The sequence below is a fragment of the Symphalangus syndactylus genome, chromosome 13 (genome assembly GCF_028878055.3).
Source record: "Symphalangus syndactylus isolate Jambi chromosome 13, NHGRI_mSymSyn1-v2.1_pri, whole genome shotgun sequence".
NCBI classification, from domain to species: Eukaryota; Metazoa; Chordata; class Mammalia; order Primates; family Hylobatidae; genus Symphalangus; species Symphalangus syndactylus.
In genome coordinates, this window is record NC_072435.2 from 104,791,775 (window position 1) to 104,816,559 (window position 24,785).

At 49.6% G+C, this 24,785-nt stretch overlaps 1 protein-coding gene across 5 annotated transcripts in view; it reads left to right on the plus strand.

Moving 5' to 3' along the window:
• ACACB (acetyl-CoA carboxylase beta) overlaps positions 1-17,568 on the plus strand; it is a 158,290-nt gene extending 140,722 nt beyond the window's left edge. For all 5 annotated transcript variants that reach the window (XM_055236594.1, XM_055236596.1, XM_055236597.1 and 2 more), the window contains 12 exons: positions 1,380-1,490; positions 2,357-2,500; positions 3,553-3,673; positions 5,492-5,588; positions 7,606-7,702; positions 8,321-8,456; positions 9,818-9,995; positions 11,706-11,818; positions 13,563-13,717; positions 14,453-14,623; positions 14,732-14,868; positions 15,585-17,568. In XM_055236594.1, coding sequence (XP_055092569.1) covers positions 1,380-1,490; positions 2,357-2,500; positions 3,553-3,673; positions 5,492-5,588; positions 7,606-7,702; positions 8,321-8,456; positions 9,818-9,995; positions 11,706-11,818; positions 13,563-13,717; positions 14,453-14,623; positions 14,732-14,868; positions 15,585-15,711 — 1,587 coding nt within the window. In that variant the 3' untranslated portion in view covers positions 15,712-17,568. The remainder of the gene's footprint in view (positions 1-1,379; positions 1,491-2,356; positions 2,501-3,552; positions 3,674-5,491; positions 5,589-7,605; positions 7,703-8,320; positions 8,457-9,817; positions 9,996-11,705; positions 11,819-13,562; positions 13,718-14,452; positions 14,624-14,731; positions 14,869-15,584) is intronic.
• The last annotated feature ends 7,217 nt before the right edge of the window (positions 17,569-24,785 follow it).

The following is a 24,785-nucleotide window of genomic DNA, read 5'->3' on the forward strand; positions in this document are numbered from 1 at the left end:
AGTAGTATTACTAGTAGTAATTCTAGTACTAGCAGCAGCAGCAGTAGTAGTAGTAGTGGTAGTGTTTGTGGTGGTGAATCTGTATGGGTCTAAGGCAGAGTGAGAGACCGAGGCAAGTTTCTAAGCAGGAGTGAAAGTTTATTAAAAAGTTATAGAGCAAGAACGAAATGAAGTACACTTGGAAGAGGGCCAAGCAAGGCAACCTGTGAGATCCAAGTGCCTCATCCAACCCTTTTGGGGTTTTATGCATTGGCATGATTCCAGGGTTTGTGTTTCTTCTCCCCTGATTCTTCCCTTGGGGTGGGCTGTCTGCATGCAAGTGGCCTGCCAGCACCTAGGAGGGGCCGCATGCACAGTGTGTTTCCTGAAGTTGTGTGCATGCTCACTTGAGGCTTTCCTCCTTTACCAGTCAAGTGTTCCTAGAAGAAGGTCACGGTACCAGATAAACTCTGCCATCTTGCCTCTTAGTGTGCATGCTTGAGCCCACCCGCCCAGCTCCTGATATCTTATTGGGAAGCTGCTTATCACTAGCTTCCGGTGTTTTCTATCTAGCAGGAGCCTGCCTTTCCCTGGAGCCAGCTGTGACCAATGATTATTTTAGAGAGACACTTTAACAACTGCCTAACTATCACCTGATGGTTGCCTTCCTCTCCTGCCCTGCTCATGTCTGCCTAACTACCTACTCTAACAGCAGCAGCAGCAGGAATAATAGTACTCTTTAATGATAAACTGCCTCGGAAAGCCTTATTTTCACATGCAATGTTGAATCATCAGTTTCCAAGGTGGAACATGTTGGTCATAGGCATCTTCCTTGGGCTTATTTTCTAGATTATATGTATAGTCTTTTTATTTTGAAGTCATTTAGGACCCACCATATGTTATAAGATAGTACAGAAAATTTCTAAGTACCCTTCACCTAGCTTCCCCTATGGTACTTACATAACCATAGTACATTATCAAAACCAGGAAATTGACTTTGGCACAATATTGTTAACTCAGTACAGACCTTATTTGAATTTCACCAGTTTTTACATGCACTCCTAGGTGTCCTTTTGGTTGTTAAGAGGCTGCAATGGCCCATGAATGCCCAAGCTCAGAAGAGCTGCACACAAGCCTTTTAAGATCTGAAACATTCAGTGTCTGCTGCTTGTCTTTATGGCAATCTTTGTTAACAGTGTTATTTCCAGATAGGAATCCAAGCTCAACACAGTGGCCCGAAGAATAGGCTTTTGCCTCTACTATGGTTTGGCTCCAAATCGGGTTGCCATTGGTCAAAACGTAACTTCCATTTAGTCCCAGCAGGTTCCTGGACTCTTCCCTGCTGTAGGGGTGGGTCCCTCGCCACTCTCCAGAATTCAGAAGGGGTCCTCTCTCCACAGGTGACCTGCCGAGCCCTTGGGATTGGGGCCTACTTGGTGAGGCTGGGCCAGCGAGTGATCCAGGTGGAGAACTCCCACATCATCCTCACGGGAGCAAGTGCTCTCAACAAGGTGACCGAAAAGGGGCCTGTGCAGAGTGGATCCTTGGGGGCCAGGAGCCATTTTAACATTCCCGTTGGTCTCTGGTGGGGGATTTTTCTCAATATGAAACCAGTTTCGTTCCTACTGATACAAGAGCTCTTTTTTTCCAATTTGCAGCTATCTGGGCTCCTTATGAGGAAAAAAAAAAAAAAAGAATTAGTGTTAGGCTATTCTGGTGGATCTAACTCCCTATATTACTGACGTTTTAAAACAGATTATTAAAGTGCTATTACACATTGCAGAAAATTAGAAAAGGACCCCCCCCAAAAAAAGTAATTTTGCAGCTTCTATCATTCTGGTATAGTTCCCTCTCATCTTCTGTCTTTATGTAGTTAATTTATAGTGAATACACAGTTTTGTATTCTACTTTTTTCACTGTATTAAAACATTTTCCATGTTGAAAAGTCTCTATACTTAATGTCTGCTCAAATCCCAGCCAAAGTCTCAAAGCCTGGCTCTTGAACCAACAGCATCAGCATCAGCTGGGAACTTGTTAGAAATGCACATGATCAAGCCCTGCTGAAGACCTGCTGAATCAGAAACACTAGCTAGGGTTTTGCTTTTGAGATGGTCAAGGTAGAAGTCAGCTGCATCACTGGTTCTCAAACTGGGCTGCATATTGGAATTACCTAGAAACTAAAAAACAAAACACAAAAACCAATGCCTCGAAGATTCTGATATAATTGGTCTGGATGTAGCCTGAGCATCAGGATTTGTGAAATCTCCTGGGTGATTCTAATGTGTAGCCAAGATTGAGAAGCACCGAGATGATTTCCAAACAGGTGGTAGAGCCCTGCACCATGCAGGACATTGCTAACCATGTTGTGTCAAAGCAGGTCCTGGGAAGAGAGGTCTACACATCCAACAACCAGCTGGGCGGCGTTCAGATCATGTATTACAACGGCGTCTCCCACATCACCGTGCCAGATGACTTTGAGGGGGTTTATACCATCCTGGAGTGGCTGTCCTATATGCCAAAGGTGCAGTACTCCCCCTGCAGCTTAGAGCCTGGAAGACTCTATTATCAAGCTCATTGGCTAACTGTGTCCCTGTCACCTCCTGGGTGGTGTGGGAGGCTGAGAAGCAGGAAGCACTGCACATGTGGCTGGGGTTGATTTTTCTTACTCCTTCTTCCTTCTCTGACGCTCGGCCCTGTACTAGCTGTCCTTTGCTCTTTTGGTGGCACTAATGCCATTGTAAGGATGCTATCTGTTGATCCTTTAGAAAGAGGTAGTATTGCCTCTTGACAAGAGGCAGCATTGGACAATACTGAGTCTTCAAGCTTTACAGTCAGGCTGGATTTGATTCCTGCCTTCCTCCTCAGTAGCTCTAAGACACTGGGAGAGTCCCTAAGTTTTTCTGAGCCTGTTTCCTCATCTGTGAAATGAGAATAATAATAGCACCTAACTCATGGTGTTATCATGATGATTAAGTGAAGTGATATTTGAAGCACAGCGTTTGGTAGGTCCTCACCAAAGTAAGAAGGGGACAATCGTGGGCACAGTTCTTGGTTAACTGTAACATTCCTTACAAATGAGTGAGGTTGTCATTCTTCATTATAACCATTTCTGAGAGGTTGGGTTTACAGAGTTCAGGTCATTCCAGATCTTCTGCCAAGAACCCCAAGTCACAAATGTCAGTTTGTATTCCCAAATGCCCCTTTTCCCCATCTGCATGCCATCTGTTACCATTCTCTGCAACCAATCTCTTTTTCTTTAAGATGTTTTTCCTCCTATCTGACCATATATAGCAGTAGCAACCCTTTCCTGCGTTTCTGTAACTTCCCAGCATCAGTGACGCCATCTGAACCGGGAAGCACACTCAGGAGTTCATAAACTAGATTTCAGAAGAATTCATGGGATGGCCAGTCCTTATCTGGCATTTTCCAATCAGAGCAGTGGCTTCAGGAGCCCTAGGGAGGGGATATTGCTGCATAACCAGGCATAATTGTAGTCAGAGGAGCAAAGTGCTGATCAGAGGTATTATTGACAAGCACCACAGACTGAGTCAGAGACTTGGCTTTTTTTTTTAGGATAATCACAGCCCTGTCCCTATCATCACACCCACTGACCCCATTGACAGAGAAATTGAATTCCTCCCATCCAGAGCTCCCTACGACCCCCGGTGGATGCTTGCAGGAAGGCCTCACCCAAGTAAGTTCTAAAGTATTTTGCCTAGGACCTGGTCTTGGGTTTCTTTCTAGGGCTTGCGACAAAGGAGCACTTAGGTAGAAGGCTTGATATTTGTTCTCATATCCCAGAGAGGTATACCTGAAATCAAATGCAGGGAGAGTAGAGAAATGGAGATTTTACTCTAGGCTTTTCCTGAGCCATTGACCAAGAAGGGGTGGAAACAGCCTCCAGTTTCTGGAGCTAATAGATGGAGGTGGGGTGCAATGGTGGTCATGGTCTCCCTCCCCTGATGCTCCATGCTCCATGGTCTCTAACTACCCCACTGTCTCATCAGTAGAAAATTCAGTGCTGAAACATCAGAGTTTCAAAGAGAAGACTGCATCTTTCTCTCTTTCTTTCTCTCTTACAAAGGAACTCTGTGAGTTTACACAGGATAGGCAATTTGGTCTCTTTTTTTTTTTTTTTTTTTTTTTTTTTCTTTTGAGACAGTATTGCACTGTCGCCCAGGCTGGAGTGCAGTGGCACAATCTTGGCTCACTGCAATCTCTGCCTCCTGGGTTCAAGTGATTCTCCTGCCTCAGTCTACCGAGTAGCTGGGATTACAGGTGCCTGCCACCACACCCAGCTAATTTTTGTATTTTTAGTAGAGGTGGAGTTTCACCATGTTGGCCAGGCTGGTCTTGAACACCTGACCTCAAGTGATCCGCCTGCCTCAGCCTCCCAAAGTGCTGGAATTACAGACATGAGCCACCATGCCTGGCCAATTTTACCTCTTCTATACCTACACGCACACACACAGACACACACACGCACGTGGACACGTGAACACACATGCACATACACACACATTTTTGCACACACACTTTCTCTCTTTTTCTCTGAAAGGGATGAGTTTCTCTCTTGGAGGTATATTACTTCATTCTGAGCAACCAGAACACAACAGGAAAGTTGAGCTGCTCCTGTCACTGTATCCCAAATCTAGAATTTCACGTGCTGCTACCTTTAGACTTGGCTGCTCCTTGGCTGTGCGATGCAGGAGAGGTGACCCTCGGGAGCGTGCTAGACTCCAGCCAGTGCAAGGAGCCCTGTGGCTTCCTTCTCTCGCTTTTCATTTCTCTTGGGCTTTCTGGCCTGTAAACACTGAGGGGGCTGCTTATCTCAATTAAAAAATGTTCGGCTTCTCACTGTCAGGCCAGTCCTCGGCAGATGCTGAAGTTGGGCTGTTGCATGCCTGGGTGCTGGGCCTCCCACGCCTGAGATGCCTCTTACTCTGGCTGCGCCCTCCAGGTCAGAGCCACAGCCATTTACGCTGTCTCATGGATTGAAGTCATCATTTCTTCCCCACCGATGGCTGTCGTTGACATCATCATATTCTCTCTCTGTCTCTCTGGGAAATTGAAACTTTTTTCCCAATTAAGTGGTTATGAAGCTGCAGCCAGCAGCTAGCAGGTGAGGGATGAGTTTTTCAGGGCAGGTGGTCCCTTCCTGATATCCCCCCTTCTGGAGGTGTCTGTCCACTCTCTGCGTCTTAGGAAGAGAAGGCAGAGACTGTGATTAGAATCTATGTGTTTGGAGTTGGCTGGCTGTTGATGGTAGTCACATGTTCCATACAGACTGAATTCTTGACTTGGTATATTTATTGCAGCCCTGTTTGTCTTTTGAGGCATTTTGGGAATGGAGGAAGGGGTTGGGACCTTTGTGGTTTTAGGTAGAAAGGGGTATCTGGGCTATGAGGTTAAAGCCAGGCTGTCCTTACGGAGATTTTGCACAGCCAGGCGTGTCCTGGGGGCCCCCAGCCACCTGGCCCTCCAGCCTGGGCTTCTGCCCTTCTGCCCACAGCTCTGAAGGGAACGTGGCAGAGCGGATTCTTTGACCACGGCAGTTTCAAGGAAATCATGGCACCCTGGGCGCAGACCGTGGTGACAGGACGAGCAAGGTAATCATGAAGACGGGAGCAGGCTGCCCATGTCTGGCTCACCAGGCATTGGGGCCCCCAGATGTGAGGCCAGGGACCTCCAGGGGCAATTTTCTTCTTGGCCTCAGGATTTTCTAAAAGAAAAAAACAATTTGGGGAATGGTTTCTGGAGTGTCTGTGTGTGCCCTTAGAAGGTATCTCAGCCAACCTCCTCCTGAGGCCTGGGACCCCTGCCTGTAGTCAGTCCCCAGGCCACGAGGGCTAACAACCCCTTTGGGCATCAGAAGGTGGCCTTGGGTGCTCTCCCCAGAAAACTTCACAGACACTGGCACTCTGAATTCCATCTTAGGAGAGCCATGGACAGGAGCCCTGTTGTATGCCACTGTTGGTGGGAGGCTGAAATGCTTGCATGCTTTCTGAGCTGGGCAGCTCACCCTTCAGCCTTGTAGCCTTCATCTCTTTGGACAGCTCCACCTGCCTGAAAGTTCCTCCTTATAATGAGCCCCGAGCTGCCTCCTCATCATTTACCACTCAGATTCCTGGTACGATGTTGCAGCTATAAGTCCAGGCTCTGCATTAGACCTGAGGCCAAGCCCCATCTCCATCACTCACCCTCTCTAGCCCTTCACATCTGTAAAACAGGGATAATGATTCTACCCCAAAGGATTATTGTGATGATTAGATGCAATAACATATGTGAAATACTTAAAATCGACATACTCCATAAGTGGGAATGGCTGCTATCATTTACATCTTGGGCAATAAATACTAAAGTGCAGCCAGGGCCGGGTGTGGCAGCTTACACCTGTAATCCCAGCACTTTGGGAGGCCAAGGTGGGTGGATCACCTGCGGTCAGGAGTTCAAGACCAGCCTGGCCAACATGGCGAAACCCCGTCTCTACTGAAAATACAAAAATTAGCTGGGTCTGGTGGCAGTCACCTATAATCCCAGCTACTCAGGAGGCTGAAGCAGCAGAATTGCTTGAACCCAGGAGGTGGAGGTTGCAGTGAGCCGAGATTGCACCGTTGCACTCCAGCCTGGGTGACAGAGCGAGACTCCTCTTCAAAGTAAATGAAATAAAATAAAATAAATTATATTTTTAAAAGCAAAAAATAAAAAAAAAATCCACTCCTCCTTCCATGTGAAAACGCTTTGATTTGAAGACTGCTCTCCCCCATCCCTGCCTCGTAGGGTAAAGGAGAACCATGTAGTGATGCACAGTTCAGTAGCAAGTAACTGATGTCATGGCATCCCCTGAGCTGAGTCTCTGTCCAGTTCAATATCCCTCAGCCCTTTCCAAGTGCAACTTGCTGTCTAGACCAGTGTAGTAGCTGCTGGCCACATGTGATGCTTTAGTTTCATTATTATTATTTTGAGACAGGGTCTTGCTGTGTCACCCAGGCTGGAGTGCAGAGGCGTGATCACTGCTCTTTGCAGCCTTGACCTCCTGGGCTCAAGCAATCCTCCCACCTCAGCCTCCCAAGTAGCTGGGACTAGAGGTGTGCGCCACCACACCTAGCCAGTTTTTTTTATTTTTTTGCAGATACAGGGTCTCACTATGCTGTCCAGGCTGGTCTCAAACTCCTGGACTCAGACTCCCAAAGTGCTGGGATTACAGGCATAAGCCACCATGCCCAGCTCCTTCAGTTTAAATTGAACTAAGTCAAAGTGACAGAGGATGACCTGTTCCATTCCTCACACTTGCCACATTCCACGTGCAGCCCACAGCTCCTGTATTGGACAGTGCAGATGGAGAACGTGGCCCTCATCACGGAAAGTTCTAGTGGCTCATGCTGCTCCAGGCCCTATACCATCCCAGCCCCCCTCTGATGGTTCTTGCCTCAAAAAGGGCACCAATAGGTCTGCTACCTTTCGAGGCTCTTACCATTTTGGGGCTTTTTCTTTGCCTTCCAATAAAATAATCTGCCAGATTAAAAAGAACATTCTCCTCCACAGGCCCTCACCCCCACACCCAGAGGTCCCCAAATGCGCCTGGGGTGCTGCTCAGGGCCTGGCTCACTGGTGCTCATTTTCCAGGCTTGGGGGGATTCCTGTGGGAGTGATTGCTGTGGAGACACGGACTGTGGAGGTGGCAGTCCCTGCGGACCCTGCCAACCTGGATTCCGAGGCCAAGGTGAGGGGGCCGGGAGCTGTGGCTGCTGGTTCAGCCAGCAGTACTGTCTTGAGAGTGGGTCCTGGGCGTGGGGATCCCATCCCTGCCCTGCCAGCTCAGGTGGAGAAGCGGGGGACCCAGTGCAGTCCCTGGCCCTGGGGGGCTCAGTGCCTGTTTCTCTGACACTTTCTCTATGGGTTGCATAAAGGGCTGCACCATCTTGCTTCTTCCTCAGCAGATGATAAAGGTCCGTAGAAACCCCTCCCGCCTCCTGCACTGCCTCTGTTGCTGTTTGTGCGCTAGGCCAGGGCACAGACTGAGAAGAGCTCAGGAGTCAAGAGGGCTGGGTCCCAGGGCCAGCTTTCCCCCAACTCAGTGTGACCTTGACAAGCTCAGCACCCCTCGGAGCCTGTAAACGATGGCAACGGGAACCTTGCTGGGCTGCAGTGGGAGGGTCAAGCCTGGTCCTGAGCGGAGGAGATGGGGCTCCATCCTTCTGACCTTCTGAGCCCTGGCTCTGGTGCTGGGGCCAGCACAGATCAGATCACCTGCCACCCAGGGCGAGGCTCTGACTGCCATCCCTGTGTCCTGGGCTGCTGTTGTGCAGAGGCACCTGATCCCCACAGCTCTGTGTTCCAGATAATTCAGCAGGCAGGACAGGTGTGGTTCCCAGACTCAGCCTACAAAACTGCCCAGGCCATCAAGGACTTCAACCGGGAGAAGTTGCCCCTGATGATCTTTGCCAACTGGAGGGGGTTCTCTGGCGGCATGAAAGGTAAGCCCCTCCCTGCCTGTGGTTACCCCAAAGCCTTGGGGTCAGCCTGGGGTCAGCACCCGGGACAGCACCCTCTGGGTGGTGATGCTAATATCCTAGTCTGTGCCTGTCATCATCTTAGCTGTGTCTCCCAACAACCCTGAGGACAAAAGACTATTCAGGTGCCCCACCACCCCGTTTTAAAGATGAGGAACTGCTGGGCACAGTGGCAGGCACCTGTAATCCCGATGCTTTGGGAGGCCAAGGCAGAAGGATCATTTGAGGCCAGGAGTTTGAGACCAGCCTGGACAGTATAGCAAGACCCTGTCTCTACAAAAAATAAAATAAATGTTTAAAAACTTAGCTGGGCATGGTGGCGCATGCCTATTGTCCCAGCTATTTGGGAGCTGAGGTGGGAGGATTGCTTGAGCCCAGGAGGTTGAGGCTGTACTCCAGCCTGGGCAACAGAGTGAGACCCCCATTTCAAAAAAAAAAAAAATGAGGAACTGAGGGTTAGAGGCAAAGTGTCACTTTCTAGAGGTCACACCATGAGGTGCAGGTCAGGGAGGGGCAGCCCCAGGAGATGCCGAGTGACCTGGGCAGGCACCTCCCCATTTGGCAAGGTGAGGAGGATGTTTGTCTGCCCTTCCCTCTGCAGAAAGCTGCTCTGAGCCTCATGTGACCTTACAATTGTGTGAGGGCTTTTTAAGCCACCAAGCATGTTTTGAGAGAGAGTGGCTGTTGGATCACTGGGGTGTTGAGGACAGAGCTGGATGGGAGGCAGAAAGACCTGCTGTGAGTCCTTGTTAGCTGGGTGACATCACTGAGCCTCAGTTTCCCTCCTTTGTAAAAGGGGGTTAAGAACAGGACCAACCTCAGAGGGCCGAGGTAAGGGTCTGATGAGCTAATTGCTGGCATGCAGTGTGATTGTCAGTGCTGTTATTATTGCATTCTTGTTTTCATGTAGGGTGCCTGGGGACCTGGAGAGATGTGTCTTGGTGGAAGATAAGGGCCATGTTGCCCGTGCACACTGGGGAAGGATCAGTGGGACTGTTAGCGAGGGTTTTCTTTGCTGGAAATGGTGGGGCAGGGCAGGGACAGTCACGGGTGAGGGCATCTCAATTCCAGTTGGAAAGAATCCTAGAGATTGGTTTCTCCCTGTGCCTTCATAGATGAGGCCACTGAGGCCCACGCTGGGTGAATGACCTGTTCGAGGTCACACAGCCACTTAGAGAGCAATCAGTGCTCCCGACTCCCAGCCCAGTGCTCTCCAAGCCTCCCAGCTGAGCTCACTCTCTCAGGACCCCCAGGACAACTAGGGCAGTGGGTTCCATGTGTGGATGAGTGAGGGCCCTGAACTGGGAGGCTGCTTTGCTTTTCAGACATGTATGACCAGGTGCTGAAGTTTGGAGCCTACATCGTGGACGGCCTTAGACAATACAAACAGCCCATCCTGATCTATATCCCGCCCTATGCGGAGCTCCGGGGAGGCTCCTGGGTGGTCATAGACGCCACCATCAACCCGCTGTGCATAGAAATGTATGCGGACAAAGAGAGCAGGTAGGTGTGTTGCTCTTAGCCTGGCTTAGCCTTTTCTTGTTCTCCCAGCCTTGAGAGCCCATGACCTTGGAGGATCATGGAGGGATGCAGTGGCTGGAACCTGTAGGTGGTGGAGAAATGTTGTCTCTTCTTTCATGGTTTATACTCCTCCTTCCCAAGGAAGTTTGCAATCAAAAAATAAAAAGGAAAGACTGAAAGCACTTGAGCTTCCTGGCAGCCAGGATGAAAAGGGAAATATGAGCCAAGTATCTCTCATTAGACTCTGAGCTTCTCCCAAAGCTATGAGTTCCTATAGGAAATGTTTTATTCAGTTTTATATCCCAGGGTCTAGCACAGTGCCTTACTCCTGGTAGGTGGTCAGAAAATACTGGCTAAACAAATGACTGAATGAATACTTGCATGAGAGGATGCTGGTTCTTCGCGGGAGAGGTAACCTCCTTGGCACTTTCCTTAGGAGGAATTTATTCCAGAGATTCTTACAGAAAGGATGATGACAATAATGTTCACAGCACAGTGACTGATGATTTTGAAGTGAAAACTACATGTTACACAGGATGTAAAGGCCTCAAGAGTCATTCGGCTCCAAATATAGGCACGGCATTCCTGTGTTCACTCCCTCATTCATTTGTTAATTCAATGAATATCCATTGATTACCTCACCCTGTGCCAGCCATTCTGCTAGACATTGTGATATGGTGGCAAATGGGCCAAGCTTGTCCTGCATTCAGGGCACTTAGACCCTTGTCAGGGACTGCTGAGGTCAGTCCTCCAGGAGGACTCAGGATACTGAGCAGCACTTGAATGGAGTCATTGCTAACTTTTCATGCTGGCCACCAGGAAGCTCAGAGCTACTGATAGTATTCTTCAGGGCTTCTAAACTGTCAAAAGCAAAAGGGGGCAGGGGGAGAATGAGGGGTAAATAAAAATGTTGGAAATGAGGCCAGGCGTGGTGGCTCACGCCTGTAATCCCAGCACTTTGGGAGGCTAAGGGGGGCAGATCACTTGAGGCCAGGAGTTCAAGACCAGCCTGGCCAACACAGTGAAACCCCATCTCTACTAAAAATACAAAAATTAGCTGGGCATGGTGGTACGCGCCTGTAATCCCAGCTGCTTGGGGAGCTGAGGCAGGAGAATCACTTGAACCCAGGAGGCAGAGATTGCAGTGAACTGAGATAGTGCCACTGCACTCCAGCCTGGGTGACAGAGTGAGACCCTGTCTAAAAAAAAAAAACAAAAAAAAAAAAAAAAAAAAGGAAAAGAAAATGTATGTTGGAAATGGGAGGACAGCTCACACAAGACTACGCTGGGCTCTTAAGGTGCTTTTGTGAGATTTAAAGCGATCAGAAACAGTGCCCCGCCTCTAGGAGGGCAGAAATTAGCAAAGTTAGAGAGGACTGTGGCTGGAGAGCAGGAGGGTTATGCTGCCATGGAAAAAGTCGTACACTCTTAGACCTGAAAGGGGCCCTCCAGAGTTCAGAAAGCATTATTTTAAACAGTTGGCTCAGTCTTTCCATCTGTGGGTAAAGATACAGAGGCCCAGCAAGGGAAAGTGACTTGCCTAAGGGCACACAGCATGTGTGGGGGTAAAAGAGCTGAGGACTGACACCCAGATCTTCTGGCTGTCTTCCCTCCAGCTCCCCCCACATCCATTAGCCGTTGCTTGCTGGGCAATGCCTCATACACCCCCATCCCTGCCTCTTCTCTTTTAAGGGGGGGTGTTCTGGAACCAGAGGGGACAGTGGAGATTAAGTTCCGAAAGAAAGATCTGATAAAGTCCATGAGAAGGATCGATCCAGCTTACAAGAAGCTCATGGAACAGCTAGGTAAGGGGGTCCCAAAGGCTTCACCTCTCAGAGGTCAAGAGAGGCCCAGCCAGCCCACTGCTGGGGGTTTCTAGGATGTTAAAAATAAAATGAAGAAATACCAAAATACAGCTATAATAACTGTGAGATTTTTAAAGATATTCACATTTGTCTTTGTTTGTTTTATTTTGTTTTTTTGAGGTCTGGCTCTATTGCCTAGGCTGGAGTGCAGGGTGCAATCTCAGCTCACCACAACCTCTGCCTCCCAGGCATAAGCCATCCTCCCATCTCAGCCTGAGTAGCTGGGACTGCAGGTACGCACCACCATGCCTAGCTAATTTTTGTATTTTTGTAGATTTGGGGTTTCGCCATGTTGCCCAGGCTGGTCTCAAACTCCTGGGCTCAAGCAATCCACCTGCCTCAGCCTCCCAAAATGCTGGGATTACAGGCATGAGCTACCATGACTGGAGGACATTCACATTTCTAAATCAACCTTTTTAACATTGTATATATATATATATTGCCATCGTGAATTTATTTCTCAGCATACACAAAAGATAGCAATTGAAGTATTTGGGGCTGATGGGGAATATCAGAATTTTGGTGGCAAAATGTTCCTTTAGAATTCCCAATCAGACATAAGATATTTTACTAATTTTGTTTGAATGACAGCTTTGTTTTACTTGTCATCTTTAGATGTAATTCTGTTTATTTATTTGTTTGTTTATTTTTGAGACAGAGTCTTGCTCTGTCGCCCAGGCTGGAGTGCAGTGGCGCAATCTCAGCTCACTGCAACCTCTGCCTCCCAGGTTTGAGCGATTCTCATGCCTCAGCCTCTCAAGTAGCAGGAATTACAGGTGTGCACCACCACACCTGGCTAATTTTTGTGTTTTTAGTAGAGACAGGGTTTCACCATGTTGGCCAGGCTAGTCTCGAACTCCTGGCCTCAAATGATTTGCTTGCCTCAGCCTCCCAAAGTGCTGGGATTACAGGCGTGAGCCACTGAGTCTGGCCACAAGATGTAATTCTCTTTAAATATCCATTTTAAGTGTCAATGTCTTTATAACTGTGCTATTCACAAGATTTTTTACAGTGTGTGCATGTAATTTCTTTGGTTGGTATCAGGGTAATGCTGATCTTATAGAATGAGTTGAAGTGTTCGCTCCTATTTTCTGAGTTTGTGCAGAATTGGCATTATTTCTTTATGTTTTTGATAGAGGGTTTTACCTATAAATTCAACTTCTTTGTTATATATAGGACTATTTGTGTTATCTGTTTCCTCCTAGGTGAGCTTTGGTGGTTTGTGTGTTTCAAGGAATTTGTCTATTTCATCTTGAGTTGTCAATTTGGCATAGAGTTGCTTATAGTATTCCCTTATCATATTTTACAATATGTACTAAAAATAATTGATATAGTATCCTACAAGCACAGTGGGTCTGATGGAAGGGGAAAATGTAGAGTTGCATGTTGAATGCTGTCTTGCAATTGTGAGTGCATTTCGGAGACTGTACTAGCTATTTGATCTGAGAAAAAGGGGGCCATCAAGATGGGCCTGGGGTGGGGGCCAGGCCCGTGGACTCTGGGGGGCCTAGGGGGCTGAGGGCAGCCTGTGTAGCAGCAGGGGTAATATCAGAGTTAAAGCTCAGACCTCTCACAAGGCAAGGCCTGTCCTGCAAATCCTGATTTGTGCCATCTTCAAAAAAAAAAATCTCCCCCACATATGGCCAGCTTCCATGGCTTGACTGGCCTTTCTGCTCACCTGCAGGGGAACCTGATCTCTCGGACAAGGACCGCAAGGACCTGGAGGGCCGGCTGAAGGCTCGCGAGGACCTGCTGCTCCCCATCTACCACCAGGTGGCGGTGCAGTTCGCCGACTTCCACGACACGCCCGGCCGGATGCTGGAGAAGGGCGTCATATCTGTGAGAGCCACAGCTGCTGTGTAGGGTGCAAAGAGCCCACCCTGTTTTCCAAAACATGGAGGACATTTGGGCTCGGGGGCGGCGGGGGGGCGGGGAGGGCAGCGGTGGTTGGGATGGGTCAAATGCTGCAGGAGGTGGGAGTCACCTGGGAACTTTAAAATAATCCCGATCCCCAGGTGGCACTGCAGACCAATGAAATCCAAACACCTGGATGGAAGCCAGGCAGTCGTAATTTTTAAAGATCCCCAAGAGATTCTAATAAGCAGCAAAGTTCAGGGACCACTAGTGTGATGGCTCGGTCAGTTTGGACCTGGACGAGGGGTAGAAACCATTGTTCCTGTCCAGCATTCACCTCACCCCTCACCATTGCAAGGACTCCCACAGTCACCTCCTACCCATGTCCAGTGCTCATTGGTTCTCTTGCTGCATTGTTCTCCCTCCCAGCTGACTCATGCCTCACATGAGCCTGTGTTTGTATCGGCTGAGGTAGAGTTGGGTGCTGGGTTTTTATGGGAGACATTTTTTCACTTATGGCCAATCTGGAGTCCTGGTGACATCCTGGCTCTGAGCAGGTGCCTTCCCCTCCCTGAGCTTCAGCTTGCTTGCCTGGGATGATCTGGGAATGATCTCAGAGCCTGGGCCCAGCCCCGGGCAGCCACTGTCATGGGTGTGGTCAGAGCCAGTGTCCCGTCTCCTCCTTCCCTTTCTGGGGATTCAAGCCTAGCTCGTCCACAGGACATCCTGGAGTGGAAGACCGCACGCACCTTCCTGTACTGGCGTCTGCGCCGCCTCCTCCTGGAGGACCAGGTCAAGCAGGAGATCCTGCAGGCCAGCGGGGAGCTGAGTCACGTGCACATCCAGTCCATGCTACGCCGTTGGTTCGTGGAGACGGAGGGGGCCGTCAAGGTGGGCCTGGGGTGAGAACGAGGCCGGTGGGCACAGGGGGTGCTGGAGGCTGAGACAGCCGGACCACAGCTGGGTCCCTCTCTGAGGCATCCTCTGCCCCCTCCCCAGGCCTACTTGTGGGACAACAACCAGGTGGTTGTGCAGTGGCTGGAACAGCACTGGCAGGCGGGTGATGGCCCACGCTCCACCATCCGTGAGAACATCACGTACCTGAAGCATGACTCTGTCCTCAAGACCATCCGAGGGTGAGTGGCCACCACACCTGCTTCCCAGCCTCCTGGCAAGGACCCGAGCCAGGATTGACCCCCAGCTGCCCGACTCCCAATGCAGCCACTTGAACCCCCCACACTGTGAAGTCTGGGGTGGCCCCCACCCCCTCCCCATCCCCAGCAAAGAGACCACACTCCCTAGTGCCCGGTCTCCCAGCACAGTGGCTGGGGTGGGGCAGAGAGCCCAGGGGAGCTATGAAGGCCGTGTGAGATGCTTCCAACTCATGAACCTTGCTGGAATATGGACTTGTCCAAAGTCACAGCTGGAGCAGGGTTGGTCACAGAACCCACATTTGGAACCGCTAGCCTTCAGGCTGCTGGCTTCCATGCCAGTGTTGGCCTTTCCAGAGGGTCCCCTCCCCCAATTGCCATGGGGTTACCCCGTGAAGGAGGGAGTCGAGCATAGGGGACCCCATTTTGGGGATGAAGCTGAGACTCAGGGCAGTGTCTTGTCTCAGGTCATGTCACACAGCAGTGACCAGTAGGGACGGTGGTGCCTCAAGGCATTCTGAACTTCAGGTCACAGCCCCTCCTGCTGCACAGGACCATCACCCCTGTGGGGACCACAGCAGGGACTCCAGAGCTCTGGGTTCTGGGGTGTGGCCCCACACAAGGACAAGGACTCTGCCACGCTTGGGGCCACTGAAAAAGTGGCTGGAGTGACCCCAGCCCTCATCTCACCTCCCCCACAGCCTGGTTGAAGAAAACCCCGAGGTGGCCGTGGACTGTGTGATATACCTGAGCCAGCACATCAGCCCAGCTGAGCGGGCGCAGGTCGTTCACCTGCTGTCTACCATGGACAGCCCGGCCTCCACCTGACCCTGGCCCACCCGGCCACTCCCGGGACCATGGCCAAAGGAACCACCCAGACCCACCACCCGTACACCCTCAGCAGACCTTGAAGACTTGCTTTTAAAAAAAGAAAATCCTGGGCACTTCTGCAGGGCTGCTGGTTCCGAGCTGACACCTGTCTCAATAAAAGGCCCAGGAGTGCCTCTTCCAAACAGAAACAGCCTCCTCTCCATAGCTTGGAAGTTTATTTTGTTTTGTCTCTGAAGACAGCATTTTTATTGCATCACTAAATCTAATCAAACTAAAACATCCCTGTTTCCTTTTGCAAAACAGTGCCTGGCATGTGGGATCCAGGTGTTCTTTAGGCTCCTTGGATATCACATCATGAAATCTTTTATTTTTTTACTCTGAGACCAGCACTAGATGTAAGCATCTCATATATTTCAGCCAAATAAATGGGCCAAGGAAAAAAATATATATATATAGACAGGACTAGAGAAAACCTATTTTTGTAATGATGTTTCTTTGGATACTGTCTAGTCACCCAGGAAAATGTATGGATGAATTTTTTTTTTTTTTTTGAGACGAAGTCTCACTGTGTCACCCAGGCTGGAGTGCAGTGGCATATCTCACTGCAACCTCCACCTCCTGTCTCAGCCTCCTAGATAACTGGGATTACAGGTGCCCACCGCCACGCCCAGCTAATTTTTGTATTTTTGGTAGAGACAGAGTTTCACCATGTTGGTCAGGCTGGTCTCGAACTCTTGACTTCAGGTAATCCACCCACCTTGGCCTCCCAAAGTGCTGGGATTACAGGCATGAGTCACCATCTTCAGCCAGATGATTTTTTTATTGAGAGAATGAAATGGTATTTTGTTCCCCAAATGGCGCTAGTGAATCACTAAGAGGGTCCCACTGATAGGCCATGTTTAGCACTGGTTGCCAGGGATTCTCTTTTTGAGAGAGGGAAAGCAAAATGAATGGAAGTGCTCAGCTGGAGGTTTCAGGGCTTCTGGAGGATGCTCTCGCATAGCTCGAGGTCCTCTGCCTGCCTTTTCCCTCCAAGGAAAATGAGGACTGCCCCTTCCCCTGCAGGATTGGCCCCCAGCCTGCGCATGCACCCTCCTCTTGCCCAAGTGGGGAGCACAGAGGACAGAGAGGAATACCTTACCACACCCACGGCCCAGTTTGCTCACGAGCGTCACCTCTGTGACAGTCACCACTGCTCCCTTGCAGGGCCACTTGAGTCACTGTTGCTCCCTCGCCTGCTGGCTTGATGAGCACGGATGGTGGGATCTGACCCCGAGGGGCAGAGCTGTCGGTGACTAAGGACTGGACTGTGGTGACCATGCCGCTTTGCTCAGGGAGGACATTGCAGTGAACCCAGCAGCTCCTGGCTCTGCAGGCGGCACAGCCTGGGGCCCTGCGATCCTCTGGTTTCTCCCATTGGGGCGGAGTCGGCAGGGGAGGGAGCTGGCCACAACCCACTGCGCTGATGGGCGGTTTGTCCGAGGATGCTGAATGTGATGCTTGATCAATGTGGAAGCCCATGAGGTTGCCCAGGGAAGCCTCCAAAAGCTGGGATGCTTGAGGGTATCCAAGTTGAAAAAGACAAAATCTGACCATCAGCCAGTGACAGTCCTGGCAAATGAAGGTGGGGCGGGGCAGTGAGGGGTGGGAGAAGGTGAATTATTCATTATTCCACCCCGGGGTTTGCTGGGGTGAGGGGAAGAATCGATGCTGCTTTGGGAACTGAAGGTTTTTCTGTTGGGAAGGCCTTCTTGGTTTCGGAGAGAAAGACAAGTTATGAGTAGCTGCTACCCTGGAACTGTGGGCAGAAAGCCTACTAGGAAATGTTCAGAATAAACTATTTTTTGAAGGAAACACTTTGGCCTTGACTTTATTATCTGGATTGGAGAAGGCAGGTTGCCTCCAGGGGCAAAGGTAGGTGTTCACCTTTGCACCCTCCATTCTTGACACCATAGCTGAGACCTTGAGTGAGTTCCCATCACAGGGGCAGATGGGGATGCAGTGAAGGGAGCTGAAGGCTGAACTGAATTGGACAAAGTCATCCCTTTTTGAAAGCACTGGGGAAAAAATGTTTTAGAAAATTATATGCAAGCCTAGTCTATACCACAGGCAAAAAGGGAGCTTCTCTGGAAGACGGGGTGCGGGGGTTGGCCCAGGCACTTCACGTGCAAGTTCCATTCCTTTCCACCACCTTGATCCACCCCTGTTGTGCAGATGAGGAAGCTGAGGCACAGAGAGGTGAAGACATTTGTCCATGGTTATGCAGGGACGGAATCAAGCCTGCTTGGCTCCAGAACCCAGCCCTTTCCTTTTATGACCTAGGTCCTTGGTGGGCAGGCTTAAGCCACACTTAGGAGTTGGTTGTACATGGACTCAAACTGCAGAAGAACCCCCCTACCCGCCCCCCACCGTGGCTTCTCAGCATACACGGACTATTCAATTTTGTCTCCAAAACACATAACAACAACTGTTACCTTGATTCTGCCTGACACCTTTTCCAGGCATTTCCCCCTCACCAGGGATGGGCCAATCAGAGTTCTCCATTCCCCCTGACAGTGACTGACGCAGGTATGGGCGTGTATCCCCAGTAGAGCGGATCAGAATTCTTTAGGGATGGGTGACAGTGCTGATGTGGAGAGAACCTACCAATGCAGGGGGAAGCCAAGCCCAGAGATAGAGGGGGAGACCCAGTCCTGTTGGTGGTACTTGGATGCCTGGATCAAGCCATGCCTGAAGTCAGTAGCCCAGTCCCAGGAACCGATCTATGGTTTTTGTTGTTGTTGTTGTTGTTGTTTTTTAAATGCTTGCACTAGTTTGAGTTGGAGCTCTATCCTTAGCCCTGGAGATGGCCCAGTTAGCCCAGAAGACAGCAGTTAATTTCCACCCACAGCAGCACCCAATGGTGGTCTGCATCAGCAGACCCTCCAGGCAGGGAGGCGAGGAGTTGAGAACAAGCTGAAATGCAGCCCTCTGGGATGGGGAGGAGGAAGCTCTGATTTGATTTTGCATCCTGAAGACTACAGGTCAATTGTTTGTTTTCATCTGGATTTGAAACGCGGACACAAGTTGCCATCTGCCGCTAAGGATGCTGGAGTTTACTCTGTGGACATCAGCTGAAAGTGCTTTCCCTGACAAGGCTGACTTTTCTCCCTTGAAGGACTTAGTGTAGCCAGTCACAAGGGGAAGGGAGAAAGGATCAGACTACTGAGTGTGGACAGAGGTCTTGTTGGGCAAGTTGGGTGCTAACTGAACACTCCCCACGATGGCCACTGGTCATGTGCCAGGTTCTGGCCTCTTTCCACACAATCCTCATGTGACCCTTGGAGGTGGTTGCTACATACACTCTATCCTCATTTTTTTTTTTTTTTCATGAGACAGGGTCTCGCTCTGTTGCCCAGGCTGGAGTCCAGTGATGTGATTTCAGCTCACTGCAGCCTCAACCTCCTGGGCACAAATGATCCTCCCACCTCAGCCTCCACAGTAACTGGGACTACAGGCATGCACCACCATGCCCAGCTAACTTTTTTAGTTTTTGTAGAGACAGGGTCTATCTATGTTGTCCAGGCCGGTCTCAAACTCCTGGCCTCAAGTGATCCTCCCACCTCAGCATCCTAGAGTGCTAGAATTACAGGTGTGAGCCACTATACCCAGCTTCTATCCTCATTTTTATAGAAGAGAAAACCCAGGCTCAGAGATGAGCAGACTTCTCCAAGTGCACATAGCAGGTAAAAGGAGGGGCCAGGCCAGGAACCCAGGCTGGCTTAATGCCTTTCCATAAATCCTGAACCTTTGCAAGCGTCAGATCCCAAAACATGAGAGCATCCTGTAGACCAAGCTCCACTCCTCCTGCCTCCCTGACTTCCTGGCTAATTCAGCCAATGCCATCATTCAGATCCTCATCAAAAGCCTCATGCTCTCCATGCCAAGAGCCCACACTAGGGTGGGCTGCCCTCTTTCCCAATTGTCAGATTTTTCAGCCCTTGATTGGCAGATTCTGTAGCCCCTAAACCACTCAGAGGAACCTCACATTTCTGCATGCACAGTGGGCTCCTCCACATCACAAATGTAAATGTGGACTGGGTTATCCCCATTTCTACTCCTTTCTTTGGCCTCCCCAGTTGATTATTTTATTTATTATCTTACTATTTTGCCTTCCTCTGCTCCAAAAGTCAGTTGGCCTTTTTTCACAGGGTCATTCTTTTCCCCTAACCTTTTATTATGAAAATTTCCAAATGCCAAAAAGTCAAAATATTTCATAGCACTCACCCCAACCCACCATCTTGATGCCACCATTGACATCTGACTGTGCTTGTACCTTCTTTAACACCACTCTCTCCATCTGTCCCACTCTCTCTTTATCTGTGATGCATGTTATTATTTTGTCACATTTCAGAGTAAATTGCAGACATTAATACATTTCTCCAGAGTTATTTTTGCATTTCAAAACCAGTTGTTTGTTTTGTAAATCACTTCCTGAGCTTTTCTGCAGCTGAGAGCACATCCAGATCAACAGCTGTGTTGAGACGAAGCAGCCAGCCGTGTGGCCAGAGAGGGAACCCCAGCTCTCACAGTGCACACAGCACCAGAAAAATGCTTTTTTCCACTCTTTTATGAGCATGTGCCAAAGGCCTAGCACTGTGACAGGGTGCTGCCATGAGCAAGGCAACCCACTTCTGCCCTTGGGGACTGATATCCTGGGATTCCCAACAGGTAGAAATTGAAGTGGCTACCCATAAGGAGATGTTTAGGGTCACAACTAGTCAAAAACAGTGACTGTTAAATCCAGAAATGTCCAGGGTCCACTTTTCAGAGTCCCTGTGACAGGAACGTGATAGAGAAGGGAACAAGGACCATCCACACAGGCCACAGAAAGGTTCTGAATAACCACCACGCACAGCAAAGCCTCCCTATGGCTTCTGCTAACTCAACCAGTGTGGACAAATCAGCCCTCTTCTGGGCACTGGCCGTGCAGCTGACACACTGAGCCACACTGCTTAACGTCCAGACAGATCTGCCCAAAATGCCACTTCCCTGTACTAAGTGCCCTTGGGACAAAAGTATCATTCAATCCCATAAGACATGGCATGAGTCCTGGGGCCCAACTTCAGCTATGCGAGAGTGTCTTGTTACTACCGTGAACCAACCAGTCTAAACTGTCAGTTCATCTCCAGGTGAGCACTGTCTGTTTCTCCTGGGGAACTTCTTCCCCCTTGGCCTTTGTCTGGCTGACTCCTACTCATCCCTCAAAACCCAACTCAAATGGCACTTCCCCCCAGGCAGCCTTCTTTGACCACCTCTCCCATGGGTTGGGAGCCCTCCTCTGTGCTCTGACAGCCCCTGTTCTCTCTCTTTTATGTAACATATATGAAACAGATGTCTAACTAAAACACACAGGGATCCCTAGGTGTTTCTGGTTGCTGAACCAGGGCTGGATTTTGGAGAACAGTCTGCTGACAGAGAGGTGGTCCTCTCCTGGAAGGGGAGGAGAGAGGATGCTCCTGATGATGTTCTGTATTTTGTAATACCCTGACCAATGGGGTATATCTCTGGATGAAATACTGTGTAGGAAACACAGGCAAAGAGCCTACACGTTTTTTTGTTTTTGTTTTTGTTTTTGTTTTTATTTTCTAAAGGTATTTTATTTTTTTTATTTTTTTTTTAATTTATTTTTTTTTTATTATACTTTAGGGTTTTAGGGTACATGTGCACAATGTGCAGGTTTGTTACATATGTATCCATGTGCCATGTTGATTTCCTGCACCCATTAATTCGTCATTTAGCATTAGGTGTATCTCCTAATGCTGTCCCTCCCCCCTCCCCCTGTTTTTGTTTTTTTGAGACAGAGTCTTGCTCTGTCGCCCAGCCTGGAGTGCAGTGGTGCAATCTCAGCACACCGAAACCTCTGCCTCCTGGGTTCAAGTGATTCTCCTCCCTCAGCCTCCCAAGTAGCTGGGATTACAGGCACATGCCACCATGCCTGGCTAACTTTTGTATTTTTAGTAGAGATGGGGTTTTGTCCTGTTGGCCAGGCTGGTCTTGAACCCCTGACCTCAAGTGATCCACCCACCTCCACCTCCCAAAGTGCTGGGATTACAGGTGTGAGCCACCACACCTGGTCTAATATTTTGTATTTTGTATATTTTTATTGTGGCAAAATATACATAACAAAATCTTAACCATTTTTAAGCGTATAGTTCAGTAGTGTTAAGCGCATCCACACTGTTGTGCAATCAATCTCCAGAATACTTTTCATCTTGCAAGAGTGAAGCTCTGTACCCATTAAACACTAACTCCCCACTCCCCTCCCCTCCCCTCCCAGCCCCTGGCAACCCCCATTCTACTTTCTGTGTCTATGAATTTGACTACTCTAGGTACCTCGTATAAGTGGAATCATATAGTATTTGTCCTCTTTGTGACTGGCTTATCCCACTTAGCATAATGTCCTCCGGGTTCATCCATGTTGTAGCATGGGTCAGAACCTCCTTCCTTTTTAAGGCTAAATAATACTCCATTGCATGGCTAGAGCACAGTTTGTGTATCCATGCATCCATCAATGAATTACTTGGTGGCTTCCACCTTTTGGTGGTTGTGAATACTGCTGCTATGAAAATGGGGGTACAGAGTCAGGTGCAGTGGCTCACGCCTGTAATCCCAGCACTTTAGGAGGCTGAGGCGGGTGGATCACCTGAGGTCAGGAGTTCGAGACCAGCATGGCTAACAAGGTGAAACCCCATTTCTACAAAAAATACAAAAAGTAGCCAGGTGTGGTGGTATGCACCTATAGTCCCAGCTACCCGGGAGGCTGGGGCAGGAGAATGGCTTGAACCTGGGAGGCAGAGGTTGCAGTGAGCTGAGATAGCAACACTCACTCCAGCCTGGGCAACAGAGCGAGACTACATCTCAGAAAAAAAAAAAAAAAAAAGCAAACGGGATTCCTGGACCTGGTGGTAATTCTTTTTAATTCTTTGCACAATCAGCGTACTGTTTTTCCAACGCTGCTGTGCCATTTTACATTCCCACCAACAATGCACAAACTTCCCTAATTTCTCCACATCCTTGCCAATACTATTTGTTTTCCTCCTTTTGTTTTTGGTTTTTATGTGTTTGTTTGATAATAGCCATCTAAGGGGTGGAGTCTAGAAGCAATTGAACTCAAAAGTCATTGCACCTTTTTACTTGCATGCCTCGATTGTCACGGACGGGATATATAGACCCCACCTGTGACCCGGACTTCCGATTCCTCTGCCTTTTGCTTCCCTCGCTCATCCAGCTGGCCCCACCCCGCTGCTGCGGCCACGCCTCCCTCTCTTCTCTCCCACCTGCTCCGCATTCTGCGATGATGCTGAAATCCAGACGCCCGCAGACCCAGGCAGTGGCAGGACTCCTGGAGGCCCGTGGAGAAGGAAGCGGCTGGCCAGCCAGGCTCATTCTCAGTGAGATGGCACCCAAGGTACTTTGTCCAACTTTCCCCTTCTCACTCCCACTGCCTGAACCTTTCTGGGAGCCTCCTCTTCCCTTTAGTTGCCGCCAGGTTCACCTGCAGGCCACACAAGTGCAAGGCCTTTCTCAGTCCAAGTCAGAGGAATGTTCCGTGTCCCTAGCCCTCGGGTCTGCCTTATCTCAGTTCACAGGCCCACCCTGCGATCCCCTCCTCACTCTGTCTTAGAATCTTCTCACCCTTCCCCTCACCAGCTCCCAAGCGTAGCAGGGGTGCTTGTTTAAAAAGCTCAGATTGACTCTGGCCCTGCTTCAGTCTCTCTCTCTCTTTTTTTTTTTTTCGAGATGGAGTTTCACTCTGTCGCTGAGGCTGGAGCGCAGTGGCATGATCTCAGCTCACTGCAACCTCCTCCTACTGGGTTCAAGTGATTCTCCTGCCTCAGCCTCCTGAGTAGCTGGGATTACAGGTGTGCACCACCACACACAGCTAATTTTTGTATTTTTAGTAGAGACGGGGTTTCATCATGTTGGCCAGGCTGGTCTCAAACTCCTGACCTTAAGTGATCCAGTCAACTTGGCCTCCCAAAGTGCTGGGATTACAGGCGTGAGCCACCGTGCCCAGCCATGCCTCAGAATCCCAGAAGGATCTGGAGAGCTAGATCTTTTTTGTTATTATTATTTTTTTTTTGAGATGGGGGTCTCATTATGTTGCCCAGGCTGGAGTGCAGTGGCACTATCACAGCTCACTGTAGCTTCAACCTCGCAGGCCCAAGCTATCCTCCCACCTCAGCCTCCCCAGTAGCTGGAACTACAGGTACACACCACCATGACCACCTAATTTTCTAATTTATTATTTGTAGAGATGGGGTCTTGCTATGTCTCTCAGGGTGGTCTCTAACTCCTGGGCTCAAGCTATCCTCCTGCCTTGGCCTCCCAAAGTGCTGGGATTACAGGTATAAGCCACTGCACCTGGCCAAGATGGGGTCTTGCTATGTTGCCCAGGCTGAGATCTAGATCTTAAAAGGCCCCAGGAGATGTTGGTAGTCTGCAAGTTTGACCACATTTCTGTGGTTACCAGAGATGCTAGTCAATGATGGAAGGTGGGAAGCACCCCCCTGGAGACGATCAGAGATGCTTCCACCCATTGGGGGGCACTTACCCCACAGGAGGAAGCCTGGGCAGCCTTGGGGTCAGAGGATGTGGGTCCTAGAGATGAGCCCAGTTGTCCCTCTCCTGGGAGTGTTTGCTTCTGTCCTATGGCAACCTGTGAGTGGCTGTGGAAGATACTGGACAGGTTCTCGTGGACTGGACACCCCTTGGGGATGGCCTGGCCTGGCTCTTTGGCTGCTGTTGGATTTGCCCACATTTCAGCTGCCAGTGAGATCTCTGTCCTGCTTCCCCTGGACTCTTGAGGGTTTTGATTCCAGAGATCAGAGGTCCAGCGTCTATACCCATAGGATCAACAGTCCACACAACCAGCATCCTCCAAAGGAGGTGATGCTTAGCTCCACCACCTCATCTCCTTCTTCTGATCCATCTTCTTATTCCTTTCCCTGAACTTCCACTGACTGCCCTTTAGTAGCCTACACTAAGCCATTACAGTGCCATGGAGGGGCGGGGAGACCTGCAGACTT